Below are 22,513 nucleotides of genomic sequence, written 5' to 3' on the forward strand. Positions count from 1 at the left end.
TTCTAATACTAGAAGTCTAGAAGCATAACAGATAATTTCCAATAGAGGAAGTATAGTTTTTGTTTTTTTTTATATATATAGGGAAAAAATACATAAAAACTCTCTACATTAATTTTAATTTCTAAAAGTACATTTAAATTTTGTTTTATGACCACCTTACAAAAAACCACTAATAATAGTTTGAGTACTCAAGAGAGCAGCCAAGTGATTAATGAAATGATTGGAAATTTTAAGATTTTAGATTTAAAATTCAACGGAGGCAAAAAAAAACACTACTATCACATTAGGTTCGAGCCAAAAAAATGGTAAATTCGGTTGAAAATGTTTGATGACATTATAGAAATTGTTCTTTAAATAAAATGATTTTTATTTTTTATTATTCAAATGAATTGGGTCTTTAATTTTGTTTTTAGCAAACAAACTTATATTTAATACACCATGAGGTCAAGGCAAAAGTTATGCTGACATAATCTATGAAATATCATGATGCAAAAATATATTATATCTTGCAAATAGTTTTTGTATTACAAGACACAAAATTAAAATCAACACAAAAGTAGTGGCAAGCGAAAATGATCTGCATCACTTTAAAAAACAAGTTCTCCAATGCATAAATTTAAATTTAAATTTGTCTCTACTATGAATATTGAATTACAAATAAGAAACAAAAAAATAGTAGTCATAACTACCTACAAGGAAATTGATTTTCTTATATTTATGTAATATAATTTTTTGGCGAAGGAAATTAAATTGAATCTCTTGCCGACACCTAGTTACAACCCCTTGCAGTTCCATTTTTATTTTATTTTATTTTATGTTTGGCAAATTTGAATGGGTCTACTTTTCATTTCCTATATTCAATTATTTTTATTTTATTAAGTTAAAACAAATTCTCAAAGTTACAAATAAAATATACCAATGAATTGTCTAATTTAAAACCTTGCATTTTAATATGGCTACTATGCATTAAACTTCACAAGTAATCGACCAAGTCTATGAATTAAAATAATTATACTGCGTGGAATATTAGAGAGATAAAAAAATTGATATATAATTATTTAATCATGAACAATAAGATACTATCTTTTTTATAAAACCAAAGGTAATGATCAACGTTTAATTCATTTGATAAGGCAAATTGAGTGCATAAGAGAAGGAAAATAAAATGAAAAATGACTAGATATTACAACATTATTATCTAATGAAATGTCTCAAAAAGCTATGTCTTGGACCATAAAATATTCTTGAGCAATTTCAAAACATATAAATAAAAGTAACATAGTCTGGTGCACAAAACATTCTATATTTATGAAAGATTTGAGAAAAGAGTGTGTTGTACGTAAACATTTTATTCTAATATAAATATTAACAAATTGCTTTCATGGTTAGAATTTGTAACCTATAGATCACACAAAGACAACTTTATTATTCTTCCCCCTTCATAAATAAGAACAACAACAAAAAAATTCAAACTAATATAATAATATGAAGATTTTTAGTCATCAGTGAACAAAAATATCTCCTTATTATCGTGTATATATATTGCATCTGATTATTTATCTTTTTCATTTTTTAAATCTAGAAAAAAATATGATACGCGGAAATAACAAATCTATACCAAATTCCTCTTGAATCACTCAAATATACTAATTAATCGAGAAAATGAGGAAGATTAAATATTTTTATAAGAATCTAATGGACAACACATCATTACTCCAATTATAATCACGATTAAGTCAAACTTTATTAATTTAATGAAATACATTTGACTCTTTCTTGTTAAAAATTTGTAGTAGATAATTTATGGAAATGGTTTGTCTGTCAAAATATATGGATATAGTTACTTATTACCTACTATTAAGTGAAAGATTCAATATATGCTTAAAATAAAATGGTGAAAAATTACTTATATCCGATATTTATGCTAAATTATACTATATTATTTATAATCAAATAAGATAAGATTAGAATGTGCAGCGATTAACTGCTCCCTCCGTCTCAAAATATTTTTCATTCTTTTTTAAAATATGTTAATTATTATTTTTCCATTTTACCTTTAATAGTTTTGTTGTTCTCGAAGAATACAAATATCTCAATTATTATTTATGATACATAAATAGAGTAAATATTCAATCAAGAAAGATTCTACTATAATATATAAATAAAGATAAAATAGTCAAACATCCCTTTTACTTAATATTTTTAAGAGATATGTAAATGAAAAACACGATAAATATTGTGTATTTATTAAATTGATATAAATATTAAACACGAATAAATTTTTACCAAATAAATTGATTAAACTAACCTAGTAACCTTGTTATACTTTTCAACCATTCCAAGTTACAATGAACCTTAACCTTATTATATACATAAAAGTCAAGTCAAACGACAATATTTAAAGGAAGAAAAATGAGAGACATCAAAATATATGAAGATAAGAGATTCCATCATATAGAACAAAATACTAGTGCATATAAGTTGGACCACTTTATTCTTACCAAATAAAAGGGGATAATAAGTAAACATGATCATAATTTGATTTCAATGGATAACTGTACGTTTTAATTTTGAGTGTACACAAATAGACATTTAAATTTATATAAAATTGAATCAATAGACATACGTATTCTACATGACATAATACACGTAGGACACAAAATTATCTTGTAGCGTGTCATGTAGGATGAATGTGTCTATTTGTGCACACTCAAAGTTACAGATTATAGTTGTATGTTGAAGTCAAGTTAATTATCATGTTTAAGTATTATGCCAATAAAAAAAAAGCTGGACCACTTTTTAATTCATTTATTCGTTTAATAAATGTCTAAAATATTTATAAATCAAAATAAGTGAAAATTTTGTGCTGCTATAAATATTTGTTTTTGATTAAGTATTTTACAATTTTATCTTTAATATCTTTTCTAACCTCTGAAATACTCTTCCTAAAACATGCCAACTCCTAATTATTCTTTTTTTTTTTTATGTATAAATAAATACTTTTAAATTTATATTTTTATATGTAACTTTAAGCTGAAAAAGTTTTTATCAACACATTTTTACCAAATACATAAATTATTTATCTGTACTTAATTAGCTGCAATATGTTTTATCCATATATTTATAATACATATTGGTTTAAACACCTAAAAAATAAAAATGTACTTAACACTTGATGCTTATTAGCTTACCCAAAACCCAAATGAGTTCTAATTGTAATCATTCATCTTTAAGTAGGTTTTAATTAATCTCATAAAAAGTTCATTCTCTGTATCTTGTCTACAGAGAATAAATAAACTATATCTGAAGGATCAGTTACTCCCATAATTGTCAAAGTAAGAAGGGAAAAGGGCCTGATATACCCCTCAACTTTGTCATTTAGAGCTGATATATCTCTCGTTATGAAAGTGACTCATATATACCCTTACCATTATACAAGAGTCATTTGTATAATAATTGGGGTATATATGAGCCACTTTCATAACGAGGGGTATATCAACTCTAAATGACAAAGTTGAGGGGTATATCAGACTCTTTCCCAAGTAAGAAATATGGTGTCTGGCTAACTAGCATTCTGTTTCATCTTCCACATCAGGGTGTTGTAGAATGTGTGGCCAGTCAATATTGAAATGCCAGATTTACTTGTACAAACTGGAGTCTATACATCACGGTGCAGTCACCTAAAATGTTTATAGTAATGTATGGTACAAAGTCGAGCCAACAGAATTGAGAATGGATGTAGCAAAGTCACATCCATTCTTGACTTCTATTCCGACAGAAGAATGTATCACAATAAAGTTCAGCACGCCTAAGAGCAAGGAAGTCTCAACTCCCAATCCCCCAACGTCAGGGTGAGGGGTGAACCCGATCTCATCTATGATATATTGCTGCAGGATGTTGTGGGAGCTTTATCATAATTGTGTAGCACTATAGATGTGGATGATAGTTCTTTCTATTCACCTTCCAATATTCTATACCATAACAGGAACTCAATGGATTTCACACCGTCACGTGCTAGTTTCTTGTAGCCAAGAGACTTAATTTCATGTTCAATGACTCATAAAATTTTGTCGCCAATAGAATGTGTCATATGTAAATGCTCAAAATGTCTAAAATTTATAGCAGTACAACGCAAACAATGTAATTTACGTTTGGGAGGTTGTGGAAAGGATCACTAAATGAATAGAATTCAAACTATTTTCATTTGAGTAAACCAAAGGGGAATCACAAGAATAAGATAAGAAACTTCATTGGAAAAAGATTCAAAAATCTGAAGTAATTCATATGAAAAAATTAACAAATTATAGAGAAGAGGAGGAAAAGGCGCTATTATTGTTGAGATTCAAAAGATTTAATATCTATGTAGGTTCCTAATCTATTTATATACAAATTGCACGTCCACAAGCATGTATCTCATCTTCATATTTGACAATTTTCTAAATAAGAACTCAAAACTATCTTTGCCAGTACAAAGAGGATGAAGGATGAGCAATCGCACCAGATGGAACAGCATCAACTGCTTGTGAGCCACTGCTCCGGTATGGCTCAGTTGTTGGACCAGTAGCAGCAAGCTGATATGGTGGAGGTATGGTGTTTGACAGCCGTGTAGAGCCTCCCAAGTGTGGTGGAGGCCTATAAATATCACCAGTTATGATATTTGGCAACCCTGTAGAGCCTTGTGAGTATGGTGGTGGCCTATTAGCATCACCAGGTGTGGTGTTTGACAACCCCATAGAGTTTTCCATGTATGGTGGAGGCCTACTATACGCATCACCAGTTATGGTGTTTGGCCCTTCCAAGTAGGATGACGGCCTATAGGCATATCTGTGGGAGGGCAGCCTGTCATACACAGTTGCATCACGAAGAGATCCATCAACTCGACTCAGAACAACATCGGTGCCTGCTGATATACCTGCTCCAGGTACAGCCATGGCCACACCTCCCATAGGTCCTGCCAGCGAGCCAACAATATTTTCATGAATCGAGCCTGCAACAGGTCCATGATATACCGAAGGGTACACAGAATGACCATAAAAGTGTCCAGCCGTTCTATCACCTTCTAACAAGGTATTGCTTCTATCGACATGGTTAACGACTCTCTGTTGTGGCGTCCATGGATTAGGAAAATGTGAGTGTTTCATTTCTTTGTTGTTCAACCACTCAGTTTCATCATTTTTTCTCTTTTGTACCATTCTTTGTTCATCTTTCAGATTCTTCCTGAATTGAGCAATTTCTTTCTCCAAACCTATTACTTTCTCGCCGATTTGCCACTCTGAAAGAAATTTTGAATGATCAATGTTGTTACGCCCCAAACATTGGATGACAGATTTCAAAGTACCCAAGTACCTCCTTTTAGCTCCAATAATCTCTTGAAGAGCTGAATCTTTTGATCCTTTATTTTGTTCAAATGTCTGAATTTTATTGCATAATGACACTTCAGACTCATGTAGAAATGATGTCAATAGTCTTTGAGGGTTAAATCTATCTTTGAGACCAAAACAAAAGGTAAAATAAACGGCATCAACTACCATATTTTGATTCAGCATCCCTTCTATTATTTCCGGAATCTTTGCCATGAGAACACTTGATCTCCTGAGGGAGCTAGAAATCATCTTGATGTAACTTTGGTGGAGCAAATCCTTGATATCCTCATTTCTAAATGCTTGTGGAATTCCGAAACACCCAATAAACAACAACAAACCTCGAGCATCAATTTCCTGAGCTTTTAGTATACCTCCTTCAAAATTCAATCTCCTATACCATGCTAAAGCTGCTTGCCCTGCCTCTTCCTTCTCTCCATTTTCAATCTCAACAGCTCTTCCCTCGTCCTCGCCTATCATTCTCAAGAAGCACTCCAAAAGCAATACTAAAGCCCGTCTTTCCGTGATCAAAGGTGAGCCTTCAACATAAGTATTGCTCCTTTGAGTATAAAACATGCCTATAGCTTCCAATATCAGCCTTGCAGGATTAGGCGAGAGTTTCAATGCCTTGGGGACTTTTTGTTGCAGCGTCTTTAAACATGAGAGACGCCTTATCATGTACTTCCGCAGACCATGACTATTCATTGTTTCGCAGAGGATTTTCACCTCTGAACTAGAACGAGGAGGGGATGATTTCAGCTCTATACGAAACGATTTCGGCTCCGGACGAGGAGGGGATTTCAGCTCTATACGAAACAATTCCGGCTCTGGACGATGAGGGGATTGCAGTTGTTGTTTCTCTTCCTCTCCTTCTTTTGACGATTTAGGTTGTGAACGAGGAGGAGATTTCAATTGTTGCTCCTCTTCCTCTTCTTCTTCTTCTTCTTCTTCTTCTTCTTCCTCCTCCTCCTCCTCTTCCTCTTCCTCTTCCTCTTCGGAGGGGTCAGATGGTTCTGCGGCTGGGGCTGGTGCTGGGAGTGCAGGTGCTGACGGAGTTGTATTATTAGGGCGATATAGAAGTAGCACAGAGGAGTCGATTGAGGTACGAATGGTATCAATGTGTCTGTGTAGCTCACCTAAGCATCGTTGGAATGCCGAGAGACCGTCGGAGAGTTTGCAGAGATTGGCATTGATCAATTCCTGAGAATATGTTGGAGATTGTTGCAATTCCGACTGTTTCTGCTGCCGCGAAGAGTTTCCTGTTTGATGTTTCTGTTCTGCTCGGAGTAATTGCTTGGCCAATGATGGAGTAACCCTGGCGCTGGCGCCGGAGCCGGCGCTGTAATCCGCCGGTTTATCCATGGTATTAATTGGAGTATGAGTAAAAAAGGATCGAAGCCCTAAACGGAGGAAATGTATGAACCTGTTAAACTATACTAGTAATTACATTTTCGGGCTAAATATACGTTTCTCATTAAATTTTGATATGATTTGCCTTAATTTTAACAGATAATCAAATGAAGTCTGAAGGTAAAAATATCAATTACGATTACATAAATATAATTAACATATAGTAATATTTATGATTATAATTTGTCATGGAAAATCTCAATAATGATGCTAAACGCTTTTATTTTTAGATAGAAGAGCGAAGAAAAAATCATGGAATCAATTTGCTACGGCCAATTAAATTCATTACTTAACAAGTTTATTCAATTTCACAGTTTTAAATTTACAGTGAAAATTGAGAAGTTGACTATAGAAATTCTTACTATTTCTATAGTTTTATTCGAGGACTAGTACGATATATATAAATTTTAAACTTGTAGATAAATTTGTCATTTTCTTATGATTTTAAATTTTAAATTCAATAAATAAGTGGATTATTCAAATTTTGCTTTTAATATTAGACCGATTATATCAGCATATTGAAAATTATATATATATATATATATATATATATATATATATATATATATATATATATATATATAAATTTAACTATAGACCTTATGTGACTAACAAAATTCATTATTATTGTCTTCTTTGTTAGTTTCAAAGAAAAACTATGTGAAATCTAACATATTGTCTTTATCTTCTTTTAACAAAATTTAATATTTTCTCTTGTTTAAAAAAGAAATTGATATTAGGTTAGTGGTATAATATTTTTAGAAAAGAGAAAATAGTAAATTTTATTGGAGAATGAGAGAAAATAGTGTTAGATTTCTTGGAATTATTTCTTTGGAGATAACAATGGTAAATTTTGTTAGCCACAAATGTTCCATAATTGAATTTAACACTTTTTTGATGAATTGTTAGGTTTGAGGTAAAGGACCAAAATAAACTTATATTCTTATATATTATTTCAATTAAGTGAAATACATTTTGGACCAAAATGAACAACATTATTTGTTATGTTGCGTTTTTCGAAAGTCAGTTTGATTAACTTTCAAAGTTAAATTAGGTTACATTAATTCGATATTTTAAACAAAAAATTCAGATGTTCAAAAATTATACGAAAAGTAAAATGTTAGTCAAAGTTTTTATAGTTTTACTCTAGAGAAAAAAAAAAACTATGACAATTAAAAGTGAACGGAGATAGTAATTTAAAACCATTTCAATCAATTAAATACCAGTAAGATAAAACATTACCCAGTACCATTTTGGTCATTTTCTCTTTCTTTTTCCGTGAACTCCGCTAAATCACTCTTCTTTTCAAATTACTACATTCGGAGGGAGAAAAAAAGCCCTAAACTTTGGTCTGGACAGTCGAAAATGGTGGATGGGTCGAATAACGTGGATGTAGAGAAGCTGATCTCCTTCAGTAAGGATCTTGTTCAGTTCTTGAAAGAAGATAAAGATGTCAGCTTCTTGAAACAGTGTAAAGAGCAATCTAATGCCCTTCAATCACACTGCCACACTGAGCACCAGGCACTTCAGAATTCCATTCAAGGTGGGGTTTTTGTATTTCCTTTTCAGTTTTGTAAATTGAGGGTTTGTTGAATTTTTTAGTGACTTAAAAGTTTGAATCTTTCCTAGTTGGAGTTTTCCCTAATCCCCATAGAGTCATGACACTATGTGAGAAAGAATAAGTTAGCTTAAAGATTGAACCTTTGGAATTGTGTGCATAATGTTCTTACTGTTGAATTTTGAATTCTTTTGGAAATGGTTGGATGGTTACTGAGTGAACCTCTTTCTGTGTTTCTTGAACGATGGCTTTGGCCATGAATACAATTTTTGAGTTGTTTCTGAATTTTTATGAGTGATTTGGAGTGAAGAAAGTTTTTGGTGTTTTTCAAATTCTTGAAAATTTAAGTTGAATTCTAGATTTTATGGCCAAACGTGTTTTATAGAGTTCAAAAAATTCATGGCCAAATGCTCCCTTAGCTAATGGATCGTCCCAAGAGACAACCCATTGGCCAAGAGGTTACAATTTAAGCTGCAGATCTCAGTGGTGTCACTCTCAGCTAAGCTTAGTAGTGCCTGACTGGACCTTCCCTACTTCCTATGAACAATGTGTCAGAAAAAACATTGGCTTAAAGATTGCAACTTTAAATCTGATATAGACAGAGTTTACAATGTGCTTTGCTGTTGGATGCAGTTCTTTTCGTCCTCATAGCACTTCTGCTTTATAGATACTTCTTTACACTTGAAACCTTGCTTTTTAATGATATCTTTGTTTTTGGATGTTTCATTCAGTAACATTCCTTTAATGACAGAGAAAAATGGGGTTTGAGTCAACTTCTTTCTAGATTAATTAGTTTAAAGATTGAACCCCAGGGACATCCCGTTGCCTAGAGGCTATAAGTTGAACCACAGTGCGTAGTTCAAACCTCAGGGTCACCACTACGCAATAGGATCTTCCTTGCTCCTTAAAACTATGTAGTGGAAAGAAAAAAAAAACTCTGCGTAAGATTGCATTTTTGAATCAATGTAGACAAACTTCACAATGTTCTTGCATCTGGATGATTCTTTTTCTTAGTACCAATTATTAGTGGATAACTCTCTTTACATGGAACTGAAACACCATTTTCTGTTTGCTTGCGTACTAGAGTGTCACTGTGTCAGGTCAAAATTTCTTCTTGCAAATTATCGTGATTTCTGGATGTTTCTTTTATTACTAACATTTCGTGGAGTGTGGACTGTGGGGTCTCTGTCTATCCTTTATACCTTTACATGAGTACTACTGCTGGAATCTGGATGCTCTCATGCCAACCCTCATGAGATATTTTAGAATGTATTATATATAGTGTAAAATTGGTGCTATTGCCTACTTATTCCTGATAGTTTTGGTGATACTTCTACTTTTGGTATACTTTGTTTCTGAGTTGAAGTCCTTTTAGCCAATTATAATTGAAAATAAGTAGAGGCCCAGTATGTGTGTGTGTTTGTTTAGTTTAATGATTAGCTCAATAGACCACTATATTGGTTCCTTTCAAGGTCCCAACACTGCTCCTATGAATTCCTTCAGGCCTCAGACATACATGTTGTTTTTCTTATTATATGAGTTGGAAACTGGAATTATGTTGGTATTTAGTGTCTTCGTTCGATCATTAATTTATGATTGTACTGGGAGATGTCCGGATTTCTGAATTTGAAAGTATTTATTAACTAATTTCAAGTCATTACATATACTCAGATTATCAAGGAAAGATAAATGCATGTAAGCAGAGAACAACAGAAGCACAATCTGAAGCTGCTGCAGATGCTGAAATAAATAAGCTGCAGAAAGAGTTAGAACAGGAGATCCAGAGAGAACAACTGCTAAGAGAAGAACTTAGATAAGTATATTTAACAACGTTAGATACATGTATTTGTATTTCTCAGATAATTTAGTGTTATGCTTACTGATTGACACCTTTTTTAAACACAGTTATAACCGATGAGATCAATGATTTAGATCGTCAAAGAGACTCTATTGAGGAGCAAAGGAAATTGCTCAAGAAAATTGAGCAAGATCAGCTTCGATCTGAGTAAGTAATCAGAACCTCTTGTATTACTTTAATATGTTTATGATTATGTCAAACATTTACTGCCAACATACTACTATAATATTTCGTTGAAACAATTCCATCGTGACATTGATATGTTGACTCCTCCTCATCCTCTGAGTTTCAAACCGTGCCTGCTGGCCCTTGGGGTTTCTCGGTCATCAAAAAAGAAAAAGATATTGATATGTTGACTTGTTAAGCTTTTGCAACTTTATGCTGTCAAAGTATCTCAAGAGGTTGCGAGGGTCTGACATGTTTTCATCATATTCTGTGGATAATTTGCCTACTCAGTTCCATATTACAACATGGTACAAATATTTGAATGTATCTGCCATATGCCTATCACTGTTAAGATAGTCCATTAACATCCCATCTGGTGCAGACCAAGTTCTACCACAGTACATCTTTGGATGTCTAGTTGTAACTAATGCCCAACTAAGTATTTCTTCAATTGAATATACACATGATTTGACATTATCTGGACGCAACAAGACGTATCCCTCCTTTCCACTTTATGGGATACACTTTTCTTTTTAGCCCGTTCCGAAAAGAATGACACATTTCTAAATTTGTAAACAATTAACTTTACACTTCCCATTTGACCCTTAATGAGAAGCTTTTATGACCATCCAGATGTTATGGCATATTTAAGACCAAGTTTCAAAAGTTCTATAGACACACAAATGTTATGACATGTTTAAGACCACAAATTTCGAAAGTCTTCATTTCTCTCTTAAACTCTATGATGATTCAAACTATATCACCTAATTTTGGAACTGAAGGAGTAGTATTTTTTAAGGTTACCTCTGCTGCAGCTTTACCTCATGAACATCATCCGAGGATTGAAATTTGTTAGACGTATTACTTTTTTTCGTTAGTAGTTTACACTCTTTAGACACACAGCCGCTTGCAGAATATCCTGTTGCAATGATACCAGTGTTTTTATCCAGAAAGTTCTTTTTCCTCTTTTTTTTCTCTTCAAAATGCTTAGTATTAAAGCTGTATTCCCAGTGGGCGGTTGATGTTTGGTAATTTGTGTTAAAATCAGTACTAATATTTAGTGATTTTTCCTCGTCTCTCTCTAGCTACTATTGTTTGTAATGCTTCTTCTTTAAGGGCTGTTTCTTGTATATGTTTAATTTCGAGCAATTTTCTCCTCTTATTTTGTAGGATGAAGCTATCACTGTATGCCTCTGTTACAAGTATCATCCCGGACTTGGATGATCAATCCAAAATATCAGGCCGTATCCTAATTACTTTGTTTGCTAAGCTAACATTTCTGATTCTTTTCTAAATTCACCTTGTGTCTGTTTTTCAAGATTGTGCAGCAATTCAGTTCACCTTAACCTATCCTAGATATTGTGGAGAGAGATAAGAAGGTGGTTGAAAATTTCGAGTTTGATTCATCAAATCAAACTGCCTTTGACACTTGTAACAACATCTGGAAGATGATTAATTTGTAAGAAGCAGCATTGCTCAGGCTTAGTTATGACTTGCATTGTTAAGAGTACCTTATTGCCTTGGCTGATCAGTTTTTTAATCTAATCATACTAGATCTCATTGCCATTTTGCATTATAGCGTGTTTCATTTGAAGTACAATCTTGTATTTTGTATATGATGTTTGTTGTTCCAGAATCCAAATCATTTCTAATGCTTTCACAAGTCTCAGTCTGTGAAGTCAAACATTTGCTAGGTAGCAAAATCCAATAGTCTAATTATAAGTTGCAACATTGGCATCTAGCAGGTAACTGCTCAAGCTTTCTCAACGTTCCATCGATATCAGCATCATCATTCCATTCCATTGAAAGAATTCCTCACATATTTCACCTCACTAAATACAGCAACAGTATGATAAGAGGGTCGAGCTAGCACGTTAAACATTATGAAGATTTATACCTCATATGGCCAATCAAGCAATTGTAAAACTACAAAATGCAGTGGAGATAGATAGGAAACTCTATCTACGTTAAGGAGAGATTTTACATAAATTTTACAAGAAATAAATATGCTAGAAATTCTCATATGACTATATCTGGGGCATTGCTGAAATCCCAATTTCAATTCATACATAAACGTTGAGCTGTTGTCTCTCTTATACAGCTCATTCAAGCCAAAAGTCACAAATTCTGGTAAAAAGCAGCGGAATCAGATGCAAATTATCACAATCAGAGTTGAGGCCAAGGTTTGCCCATCAATCTCCCCTGTAACAAGAAAACAACTAAACTTCAATCTGAGTTTGTGTACATTCTCACTGTCTGTGTCAATCCATCTTATAGCCCATCTTATCTTGTAATGTTACGATCCACGATATTGACTAGTTTGTTGGTTGTCTACTTGGGACCTACAATTTGAGCAAGCTCACACAAGCGGAGTTTCCCTCTGTAACCACCAGGAAATATAAAGGTGCATTTATGACCAAGCAAAATTTTGACTTCAGGAGCAACAAAAATATTGTATGCTTTGCAACAGCTGTACTGCATATAAAAACAGACATTTGGTGACACCTTAATGAAGTCAAACTTCAACACAAATAGAAATAAAACAAAAACAAGTAAATGTGGTTTCCACATGATGCATATCTGCAAGCCCAGAAACTAAATTGTGAAGTTAGAAAAAAAGAAATTGAATATAACATACTCAACCACCTTCAGCTGTTCCACATCACAGCAATTGAAGCATAACACACTCGACCACCTACCTAAGCAACATAGAAACAGACATTAAAATTGATCCCCAAATCCCAAATCAAAAGGATTGATTCATAAGTCGAAGGTCAACTTCAGAATATATCTTCTAGACAATAGATATGCAAATCATGGTCAGACTCAAAGGCTGATGGCCAAAGATCAAACAATTCACACCAAGCAATAAACTACAACCTTGGGTAGACTATCCATACAAGAAAACCTAAAACTTTAACACAATGAAACTAAATGCAAGAAGACTATATCATTTCATAACATCAAGGAAGCAAATAAAAAGATGCAGGTCCAACATTTACTCGTAACACGTAAGAATGGAGAGACAAACGAGATATACAAGTGCACATGCCCACAGGGCCTCGAGTCAACAATTGAACAGACAATCAAAACAACAAACATATGAATCCTCACGATTCTTGTTTCTCCATTTAATCTCATCTCGGGCGAAAATTACAAGAATGTCACACTTGGAAAAAAAGGAAGATGCATGTTTGAGGAATTGAACCCACGACCTTGGGTTTTCCAAGGAACCATTGTGACCTGCTGGACTGGATGAGGAAAAGGGAAAACAAGATTGTTAGAAAATCATGTTTGTTGGAAGGGAGGAGAAAGCAAAGGGAAATCAATCAGTTATTCATCTCTTTTACCTTTTTTAAAAAAAATATTGTAATTTTTGAAATCTTTCCAAACAAATGAAAGTTTTCCAGGTTGAATTTAGACATCACTATGCTAAGCCGAACATTCGCCAGAGCTTTATAGTAGCTAATGAAACACAACCTTCTCCAAGACCATGCGCATGAGATCACTTCTAGATTGGGTATACTACAAAAGGGAAACTAAGTTAGAAACAATGCCTGCCCAATGCAAAACTATCTCTTCCAGTACAAGGAGGGTGAAGGATGAGCAAGGGCAGCAGATGGAACAGTATCAGCAAACTGATATGGTGCAGGTATGGTGTTTGGCAACCGTGCAGAGCCTTCCATGTATGGTGGAGGCTGATTCACATCACCAGATATGTTGTTTCGCAAACTCTTAGAGCTTTCCATGTATGGTGTTGGCCTATAAGCATCACCGGGTATGTTGTTTGGCAACCCCATAGAGCCTTCCAAATATGGTGGAGGCCTATAAGCATCACCAGGCATGGCGTTTGGCAACCCCATAGAGCCCGATGCTTCAAAGTAGGATGGCAGCCTATAAGCATAGGTGTGGGAGGTCAGTCTGTCATGCACAGCTGCATCACCAGGGGGTCCATATAACTGACCAGTATGACTTCCTATTTGACTAGGTGTATGATCAACTAGAGTCCCTCCATGAACTTCAACACATGAACCTCCTTTCACTGAATTACCTGCACCAGCTCCATCCATGGCCACAGCACCTCCCACAGGTCCTGCCAGTGAGCCAACAGCATTTTGATGTATTGAGCCTGCAACAGTTCCATGCAATACAGACGGGGCCAGAGAATAACCATAAATTTGGCCGGCAGTTCCACCACGTTCTAACAAGGTGCTGTTGCTATCATCAACATGATTAACAACTCTATGTTGTTGTAGAGGCCATGGATTTGGATTTGGAAAATGTGAGGGTTTCATTTCTTTGTTGCTGAAACTACCAGACGACTCAGTCTCACCAATTTTTCTCTTTTGTGTCATCTTCTGATCACCTATATGCCTAGTCAATTCAGTAACTTCTTTCTCACCTATATGCATATTCAAATCAGCAATATCTTTATCCAAGTTCATTATTCTCACATCGATTTGCCAACCAGGAAGGAGTTTCGAAGGATCAATCTTGTGGCGTTCCAAACATTCCCCGACAGATTTCAGATCAGACACGTGCTTCTTTTTACCTGCACGCACAGCAATACTTTGATGTTCAAGTCCCTTAGTATTGTTCAAATATGACACTTCAGAGTTATGTAAAAATGATGTCAAGATTTTACGAGGGTTATATCTGTTCCCCATTCCAAAAGTATAGGCAATGTCAATGGCCCCAACTACTAAAGAGTTATTCAACATCCACTGTATTATTTTCGGAATCTTTTCCATGAGAACTCTTGATCTCCTAAGGGCACCAGAAATCTCCATGGCGCCACCTGCCTTGAACAAAAATCTGATATCCCGATCCATAAATCCTTGAGGAATCCCGAAACACCCAATGAGCAACAGCAGACCCTGGGCATCCATTTCCTGAGCCTTTCCTATACCTCCTACGGATATCAGCCTCGCCCGCCATGCTAAAGCTGCCTGCTCTGCCTCATTTTTCGTCCGTTTATCAATCGCAACTACTCTCCTTTCTCCCATCATCAACAAGAGGCATTCCATAGCCAATAAAGAAGCCCGTCCCCTTGAGCTATTAACATGCTTCTTGCTCCCCTTGTTGATACATTGCACTACAAGCCTTGCTGGGTTGCGCGACAGTTTCAATGCCTTAGGAAGTTGTTTGAGCAATCCATCTTTATCTGAGATATGCCTCACGATGTACCTCTTCAGACCAGCAAAGTCCATCGTTTTGCACAGAATTTCCAGCTCTGAACGAGAAGACGATTTCGATATCAATTCCTCCTCCTCCTCCTCCTCCTCCTCCTCCTCATCCTCATCCTTCTCCACCTCATCCTCCTCCTCTTCATCTTCATCTTCATCTTCAGAGGGGTCAGACTCGAAAGATGGTTCTGGCTCTGGCTCTGGCTCTGGGGTTGGGAGTGTCACTGGTGGCGGAGTGAGCAGTAGTTGCATAGCGGAGTCAATTGAGGTCCGTGCGGAATCAATGTGTTGTTCTAGGTCAGTCAAGCATCGGTGGAACGCGAAGAGTCCGTCCGAGAGTTTGCTGAGATTGGCAATGATCAATTCCGGGGAATGTTTTAGTTGCGATTCCGACTGTTGAGCTTCTGTTCTGACTGATTCGGTGTTCAGTGGTGGATCTGGCCGTGGCGTAGCACCGGCGGCGGCGGAGGAATCCGTTGGTTCTTTCATCTTATTCATCGGAGTAGAAATGGGGTAAACGAGGAAAATTGACCATAAAGAAGAAGAGAGAAAATAACAAAATCAGTCCTTTAATTATTGGGTTACGCTTTAAATTGTCCTTTATATTTATTATACATTACATTTGAGAATATAAAGTCCTTTTAGTTTTTCTCCAACAACATATAAAGTCCTTTTATTTTTTCACAATAGAGGTGTTCTAGTAAAAATCGATGCAAATCGAAAAAAAGACTCAAAGAAAACACCTAATTAAATTGAACCGATAAACTATATACATATTTTTTTATAATTATATATACATAATATATTATTTTATTATGAATAGTTTTAAAAAGGCTTAAGTCATCAGCGGCCCATTAAAGTTGTCCGCATAATTCACTTAGACACCTCAACTAAGACTAGTACATATTGAACACTTTTACCAATTCAAAAATTGTTCCTATTAGGCATTTTTTGATAATCAACAAATTATATGAAGAGTGTGTGATACACTTGCGATGACATGGCAAAACGGCTAATTAAAAAATAACATGTGGCAATGGACCCCGAAAATTATAAAAAAAATAATTTTGTTTAAAATTATTTCAAACACTTTTTATATCTAATTTTTTTAAAAAGAAAAAGAAAAAAATGAAAATGTCAACCTATTCTACCCAACCCCACCCCTACCCAACCCCCTTTCATCTTCATCTTCTTCCCAAAACACTTTCTTTCTCAAATCACAAAATCTAATTCTTTTCAAATAACTTGAAGATTAGCTTTTAAAAAAGATATATATACATTCTCATATTAAGAGTGAAGAAGAAAGAAAATTTTTACATCGATGACAAAATGAAATTGATAGCTCAAAAATTAATTCTTTCAAAATTTTTAATGTCATTTTTGATAAATTTAATGGGTTTATATATGAATTTGAGTAAAAATCTTTGTTCAAAAATTGTGATAAACAATTATCGGATAACTTTTTTTATAGGTAAAAATCATTTATCTTCTTTCTTCTTCTTTATATTTGTTCCTTATTTTTATGAGATTTGAAATAAATCATACAAACTTTCAAATCTGAATCTTCATAGTTGATTTTCATTTATCTTCATATTTAGAAGAAATAATATTCTTTTTTTATATAAAAAAGAAAGAAAAACAATGTTGGAGCTAAAATGAAGAAAGTTTTGCAAACTAAAGTATGAAGAAGATGATAGGTAGGGAGTGGGGTCCTTTTCCTTTTTGATAAAAGTGTAAATGAAAGAAGAAAAATATTTTAAAGTTAATTATAATGTTAAGTGTCAATAAAAGAAGAAAAAATGTAAAAAAATTTCAAAAAAACACTATTTTGATTCTTTTCATGCGCTTCAGGGAAGTGCAAAACACATTTTTTGTCATATCAGCATTTTTTGTTTAATAGGTACATGTTTTGAACAATTTAGGTGTTCAATAGGTACAAGTCTTAGTTGGGGTGTCTAAGTGAATTATGCGGGCAATTTTAAGGGGCGGTCGATGACTTAAGCCTTTTAAAAAAGATAAACATATCAGTGGTCTCCTAAAGTTGACATCAAATTTCATTTAGACACTTCAATTGAGCTTTTCATTTTAGACACCTTTATGTAGGGTTTCATTGTACCATTTTGGCACTTTTTGATAATAACCCAAATATACAAAATGTGTGTAATACACTTGCCGATGATGTGTCAAAGTGATGAATTAAATGAAGACACTTTTGAGTAGAAAAAAAAAAATGACCACTGATTTAATGACGTATGACATTTTAAACTCAATATAATATTTTTTTTCTTAAAAAGAAATTCATCACCAATTCACTCATGCTCAATCGTCTTCTTCACTCCATCTAGGGATGGCAATGGGGCGGTGCGGGGCGGTTGCAGGGCAAACCCGCTTAAACCCACTAAGATTTTGATCCGCCCCGCCCCACCCCATCCCACATAATTAGTAAAAAACATTTTAAATGATAGGCGTGCAAGTTTTTAACTTAAAAGTTTGAATTTTGTTAACTGTTTAGAGCTAAATTAACATGTTAGTGTTGCATTAAAATGCAATTTTATAATACTCATCTTTTAAAAATGTCAATAACATATATTTTGGTAGCTTTGAATTAGGTACATTTGATGTAATAAACAAAAAATGCAAATAGTGACATACTTTTTTCTTCTTTCTAGTTTATTGGCCATTCAAAAAAAATTTAATAAATATTCAATCAATTCCATTTTCACTTAAAACTCATCATATGATTAGTGCCCAAACATGTGCAGAACTGATTCAAATTTTAGGTGAAGCGATGGATTCTTCATCCCTAACCCGCAACTGCCCCGCCCTATGTAAATTTTGAAAAAATATATTTAAACCCGCACCGCACCCGCAAAAGATCTAACTCGCCCTGCCCCAAATACACTATAACCCGCCCCGCTTTGCTCCCAACCGCTCATGTTCACCTCCACCCACCCCAACCCCCAACCGCTCCTCCACCGGCCACCAGATCGTCCCCTTCACTCCCACCCACCCCAACCCCAACTGTTCCTCCACCCCTCCCACCCCAACCTTAACCCTTTTTCCACCCAACACTTTTGAAAGAATTTAATTAATTTTAAAAATATAATATAAAAATAAGATTTTTTCTTTACTTCTGAAAATCAATTACTCCCTCTGTCCCAATTTATATGACTTACTTTCCTTTTTAGTCAGTCCAAAAAAGAATGACACATTTCTATATTAAGTAATAATTTAACTATAAAATATCTATTTTATTCTTAATGAAATGATTTACAGCCACACAAATTTCTATCATTCATTTTGGACCACAAATTTTAAAAGTCTTCCTTTCTTTCTTAAACTCCGTGCGGAGTCAAATTACCTCACATAAAATAGAACGGAGGGAGTATTAATTAGCAATGGAAGAATTTTTTTATTTTTTTTGCAATTCTCATATGTGCAGAGGATTCAAATACATAAAAAAACATATTGATTATTTCGTGGTGCTGAAATTTCAACTTTTAGGAAATCTTATGGGTTAAAATTCACTTTTTTTTTATCGGTGATATCATTAAGGGGTCGTTTGGTAGAGTGTATAAGAACAATGTAAAATATAGTGCATTCGTAATGCTTGCATTACTAGTGCTTGTATTAGTTATGCAAACATTATTTCTTATACATCGTTTGGTTTGATGTATTAGAAATAACAAATCTTGCATAATTTCTATTTAAAAATATATGTTTACAAAAATACCCTTCACACTTTATTTATTTTTACACTTCCTTTGTAAAAAGTTCTAAAAAAACTTCTTTGCTAAAACATTATTAACTCTTCTTCTTCTTTTTTTCAAAAATAATATTAAATAATTGTACTATTGCGTCAAAATATTTTTTGTGAAAAATTGGCAAAGAATTTTTTTATCAAATTTATCGCCACAATAATAATTTTTTTGATTAAAATGTATTGAAATTAGATTTTAAAAAAAGATACTTAAAAAATCCTATTAAAATGGAACTTATCCACCATTAAGAACTTCTACAAGCTCAAAAGGAATCTCAGATGGAGCAATAACTGGCATATCGATTGCATCAGTTCTTGTGGTATCCCTTTTAGCAGCTTGCCCGTATCTTACCTTTTATAGAGGCAGGAAAACGGAGGAAAAATTGTTTCTTAACTTGGAACCTTACAAACACAGTAGTTTTTTTTTTGGGGGGATGAATAGTGGGGCAGACCCTTTTATTAAATAAAATGAAATCAAATCCTCCCAAAAAAAAACCCTATTAAGAGACCAACAAATTTAAAATACTGAAAAACAAATAAATATAAAAATAAAAATATATGACGAGAAAGAAAATGAAAAGATTCTAAAGTTGTGAGAAAATGCTAGGAAATGTTTTAAAAGGACTTTGAGGGTAGTTATGTAATTATTTAATCTAATGCAAGTGTTAAAATGCTATGTATTACTAATACCTAGAATTACTTGGTATTAGTAATACACAACTTAATACACAATAAAGTGTATAACTAATGCTTGCATTAGTTATACATGACATGAAAAAGTGTACCAAACAAGGTACTACTAATACACACACCTAATGCATGCATTATATTTCTAATACACTCTACCAAACGACCCCTAAATCTATTTCATCAAAGAAAAAGTTTAAGTTTGAGAAATGGTAGCTAGAAAATTGAGAAGAAGAACAATTTGTTCTTATAAAAAAATAGTGAAATAAGGCTCTCACGTGCAGTTAGTGTGTGTATCACACTCACTATGTCATGTCAATAAAAATGTCAAAATGACACAACAAGACTCTACATAAAATGTCTAAAATGAACAAAACTTAACTAAAGTGTCTAAGTGAAATTTGATACCAACTTTAAAAAATCACCAATGAATTCAGCCTTTTAAAAATCTTGTATATACTTCCATTAAAATTTATTTATGGAGAAAAACAATTCACAATTTACACTTTCGGCAATAATAAAGCAGAAAAAATAACATTATTTTTACTAAATGGTATAAGAACAAGGGAAAAGGGTTAAAAATGCCCTTAACGTATCCCTAATGGTTCAAAAATGCCCTCCTTCCACCTTTTGGTTTAAAAATGCCCTCAACGTTTTTTTAAGGTTTAAAATTACCCTTTTTTAACAGCTTGTTGACATGGCAAATGCTGAGTCATTAAATTAGACAAATGGCTTCATCTTATTAGTCCACCTATTTTTTAAAAATCCAGCCCAACGACCCGACCCATATATAATACAAAAACTCAAACCCACCCACAAACCCATTTAGATAATAACCTAACATATCCTTGAAACTCCATTTTAGTGCCATTCTCAACATATTCAAATTGGAGGCGCCATTTTATCTGCTTAAGCCACACCAAAAATTACTAGAGGAATGTCATCTTCTTCAGTTTCATCAGGACAAGTGGTATACGCCTCCCGTGTCTTCTTGCTTGCACCATTTGCATGACTGTTGGATATTTCCCCTACACCTCGAGCATGTGAATTGTCTACTCCACTCTGTTTCTGCTATGCCACTTGAGTGTGGTGGAAAACAATTGCCTGCATACCTTCTCGAGTCACTGTTTTCACCATCTTCACCAACACTTTGATGCACTGGCCTGCACTTCGCTGGAGCACAGTTTCCATCAGATGCACGCGGGATCTGTGTGTGATTAGAGTGTTGTGAAAAAGCATTGGTATCTTTGGTTAGTTGTAGAGTTTTCCCTGGTCTTGTGCGGATGTGAACTAATACCCTTGAAAGATTTGCTTATGCATAACTTCGGGTTAATTGCTACCTTTTTTAATGCACCATTCCTTAGAGTTACTATATGAATTTTAATCCTAAGAATTAGTTGTCCAAGATGGTTGTAATCAATTTTCACCTATCGGGTCAAATTTTTGAACAGATGAATTGAAGGAAAAGAAAGAAGAGAACTAGAGCTAATGGGAACAAAAGACCCAAAAAACGATCAGCCCATCGGGTCAAATTTTTCGAAATTGGTTTTTAGACTAAGTGGGTCATATATTTTGAAATGGGTAAATCAAATCCATGTCACATTTGCCATGTCAGCCAATTGTTAAAAAAGGGCAATTTTAAACCTTAAAAAAACGTTGAGGGCATTTTTAAACCAAAAGATGGAAGGAGTGCATTTTTGAACCATTTGAAATACGTTAAGGGCATTTTTAACCCTTTTCCCTAAGAACAATGTATACTTATTTTTTTTAATGTCAAATAATAAACAATGTGTAAAAGTTTATATACTTTATTGGTGATATCATTTGAATAACTGAAATTATCACATCTTCCCTTAAGATTCTGTTGTTAGATTACCTTATTCAGAAATTTGATGATGCAACCTCTCCCTATATTATTATTTTATTTACCGAATTTAAATTCAAAACCTTTAAATAAAAACATGAGATAAATAACGATTTTCTTTTGCTTTCTCCAATTGTTTCATTTTCCTACTTTTAACAAACATTATTCTTCAAGTTTCAGAGTGAAATGTGTATTTTTCTTTGTTTCCCTTGTAACCACGTGCATACATGTTCTCATATTATTGATATAGTTGCCATGATAGTTTATAAAAGAAAGTTACCATTGAAATTGTCCTGAATTTTCAAAAAGACACATTAACTTTGCGGATGTCCTATTATCCCATTGAACAACTTCAAAATAGCATGTATATCCCATTTTTCACCCAATATCACTTATACAAAAATGTTTATATGTTACGCACTAATAGTCACTTGCCACGTGTTAAAAATAATTTTTAAATATTTTTATCTAATTTCTTTGCTTTTCTTTTTTTTCTTTTTCTCTTTCTTCTTCGCCTCAACTATGTTCTTCTGCCATTCCCTTCCCGCTGCAACAGTCGTCAAACCCGCTGTGGCAGGGAGGATTTCGTGGCAGCACTATCAATTATTTGTCAAACTACCACCAATTAATTTATTTATGAAATAAATACCGTCAAATAATCAAAA

General features: G+C 33.9%; 3 protein-coding genes across 3 annotated transcripts; 1 reads left to right on the forward strand and 2 right to left on the reverse strand.

Moving 5' to 3' along the window:
- Positions 1 to 4,454: 4,454 nt before the first annotated feature.
- LOC125833827 (uncharacterized) lies at positions 4,455 to 6,722 on the reverse strand. Its single transcript, XM_049512993.1, has 2 exons — positions 6,497 to 6,722; positions 4,455 to 6,232 (listed from the first exon to the last, which is right to left on the reverse strand). Exons 1-2 carry the CDS (start codon positions 6,720 to 6,722, stop codon positions 4,455 to 4,457), a joined length of 2,004 nt encoding a protein of 667 aa, XP_049368950.1.
- Positions 6,723 to 8,067: 1,345 nt separating this feature from the next.
- Positions 8,068 to 12,031, forward strand: LOC125834158 (kinetochore protein SPC24 homolog). The gene is made up of 5 exons (XM_049513353.1): positions 8,068 to 8,313; positions 10,000 to 10,141; positions 10,232 to 10,333; positions 11,522 to 11,595; positions 11,708 to 12,031. Exons 1-5 carry the CDS (start codon positions 8,136 to 8,138, stop codon positions 11,812 to 11,814), a joined length of 603 nt encoding a protein of 200 aa, XP_049369310.1. The 5' UTR covers positions 8,068 to 8,135; the 3' UTR covers positions 11,815 to 12,031.
- Positions 12,032 to 13,429: 1,398 nt separating this feature from the next.
- Positions 13,430 to 16,035, reverse strand: LOC125834086 (protein FRIGIDA-like). The gene has a single exon (XM_049513259.1). The coding sequence runs from the start codon at positions 16,033 to 16,035 to the stop codon at positions 13,924 to 13,926; it is 2,112 nt and encodes a 703-aa protein (XP_049369216.1). The 3' UTR covers positions 13,430 to 13,923.
- Between the last annotated feature and the right edge of the window lie 6,478 nt (positions 16,036 to 22,513).

This window comes from Solanum verrucosum, unplaced genomic scaffold (genome assembly GCF_900185275.1).
Source record: "Solanum verrucosum unplaced genomic scaffold, falcon-dt-bn FXZP01000108.1, whole genome shotgun sequence".
Classification (NCBI taxonomy): Eukaryota; Viridiplantae; Streptophyta; class Magnoliopsida; order Solanales; family Solanaceae; genus Solanum; species Solanum verrucosum.

Bases quoted from the DNA above. Each gene is read 5' to 3' on its own strand.
- LOC125833827 (XM_049512993.1), bottom strand. From the start codon at position 6,722: ATGGATAAACCGGCGGATTACAGCGCCGGCTCCGGCGCCAGCGCCAGG. The intron at 6,233-6,496 runs GTGAGCTACACA...AATCGTCAAAAG, and splicing joins GGCATTCCAACGATGCTTAG to AAGGAGAGGAAGAGAAACAA.
- LOC125834158 (XM_049513353.1), top strand. From the start codon at position 8,136: ATGGTGGATGGGTCGAATAACGTGGATGTAGAGAAGCTGATCTCCTTC. The intron at 10,334-11,521 runs GTAAGTAATCAG...CTTATTTTGTAG, and splicing joins CAAGATCAGCTTCGATCTGA to GATGAAGCTATCACTGTATG. The intron at 11,596-11,707 runs GTATCCTAATTA...AACCTATCCTAG, and splicing joins TCAATCCAAAATATCAGGCC to ATATTGTGGAGAGAGATAAG.
- LOC125834086 (XM_049513259.1), bottom strand. From the start codon at position 16,035: ATGAATAAGATGAAAGAACCAACGGATTCCTCCGCCGCCGCCGGTGCT.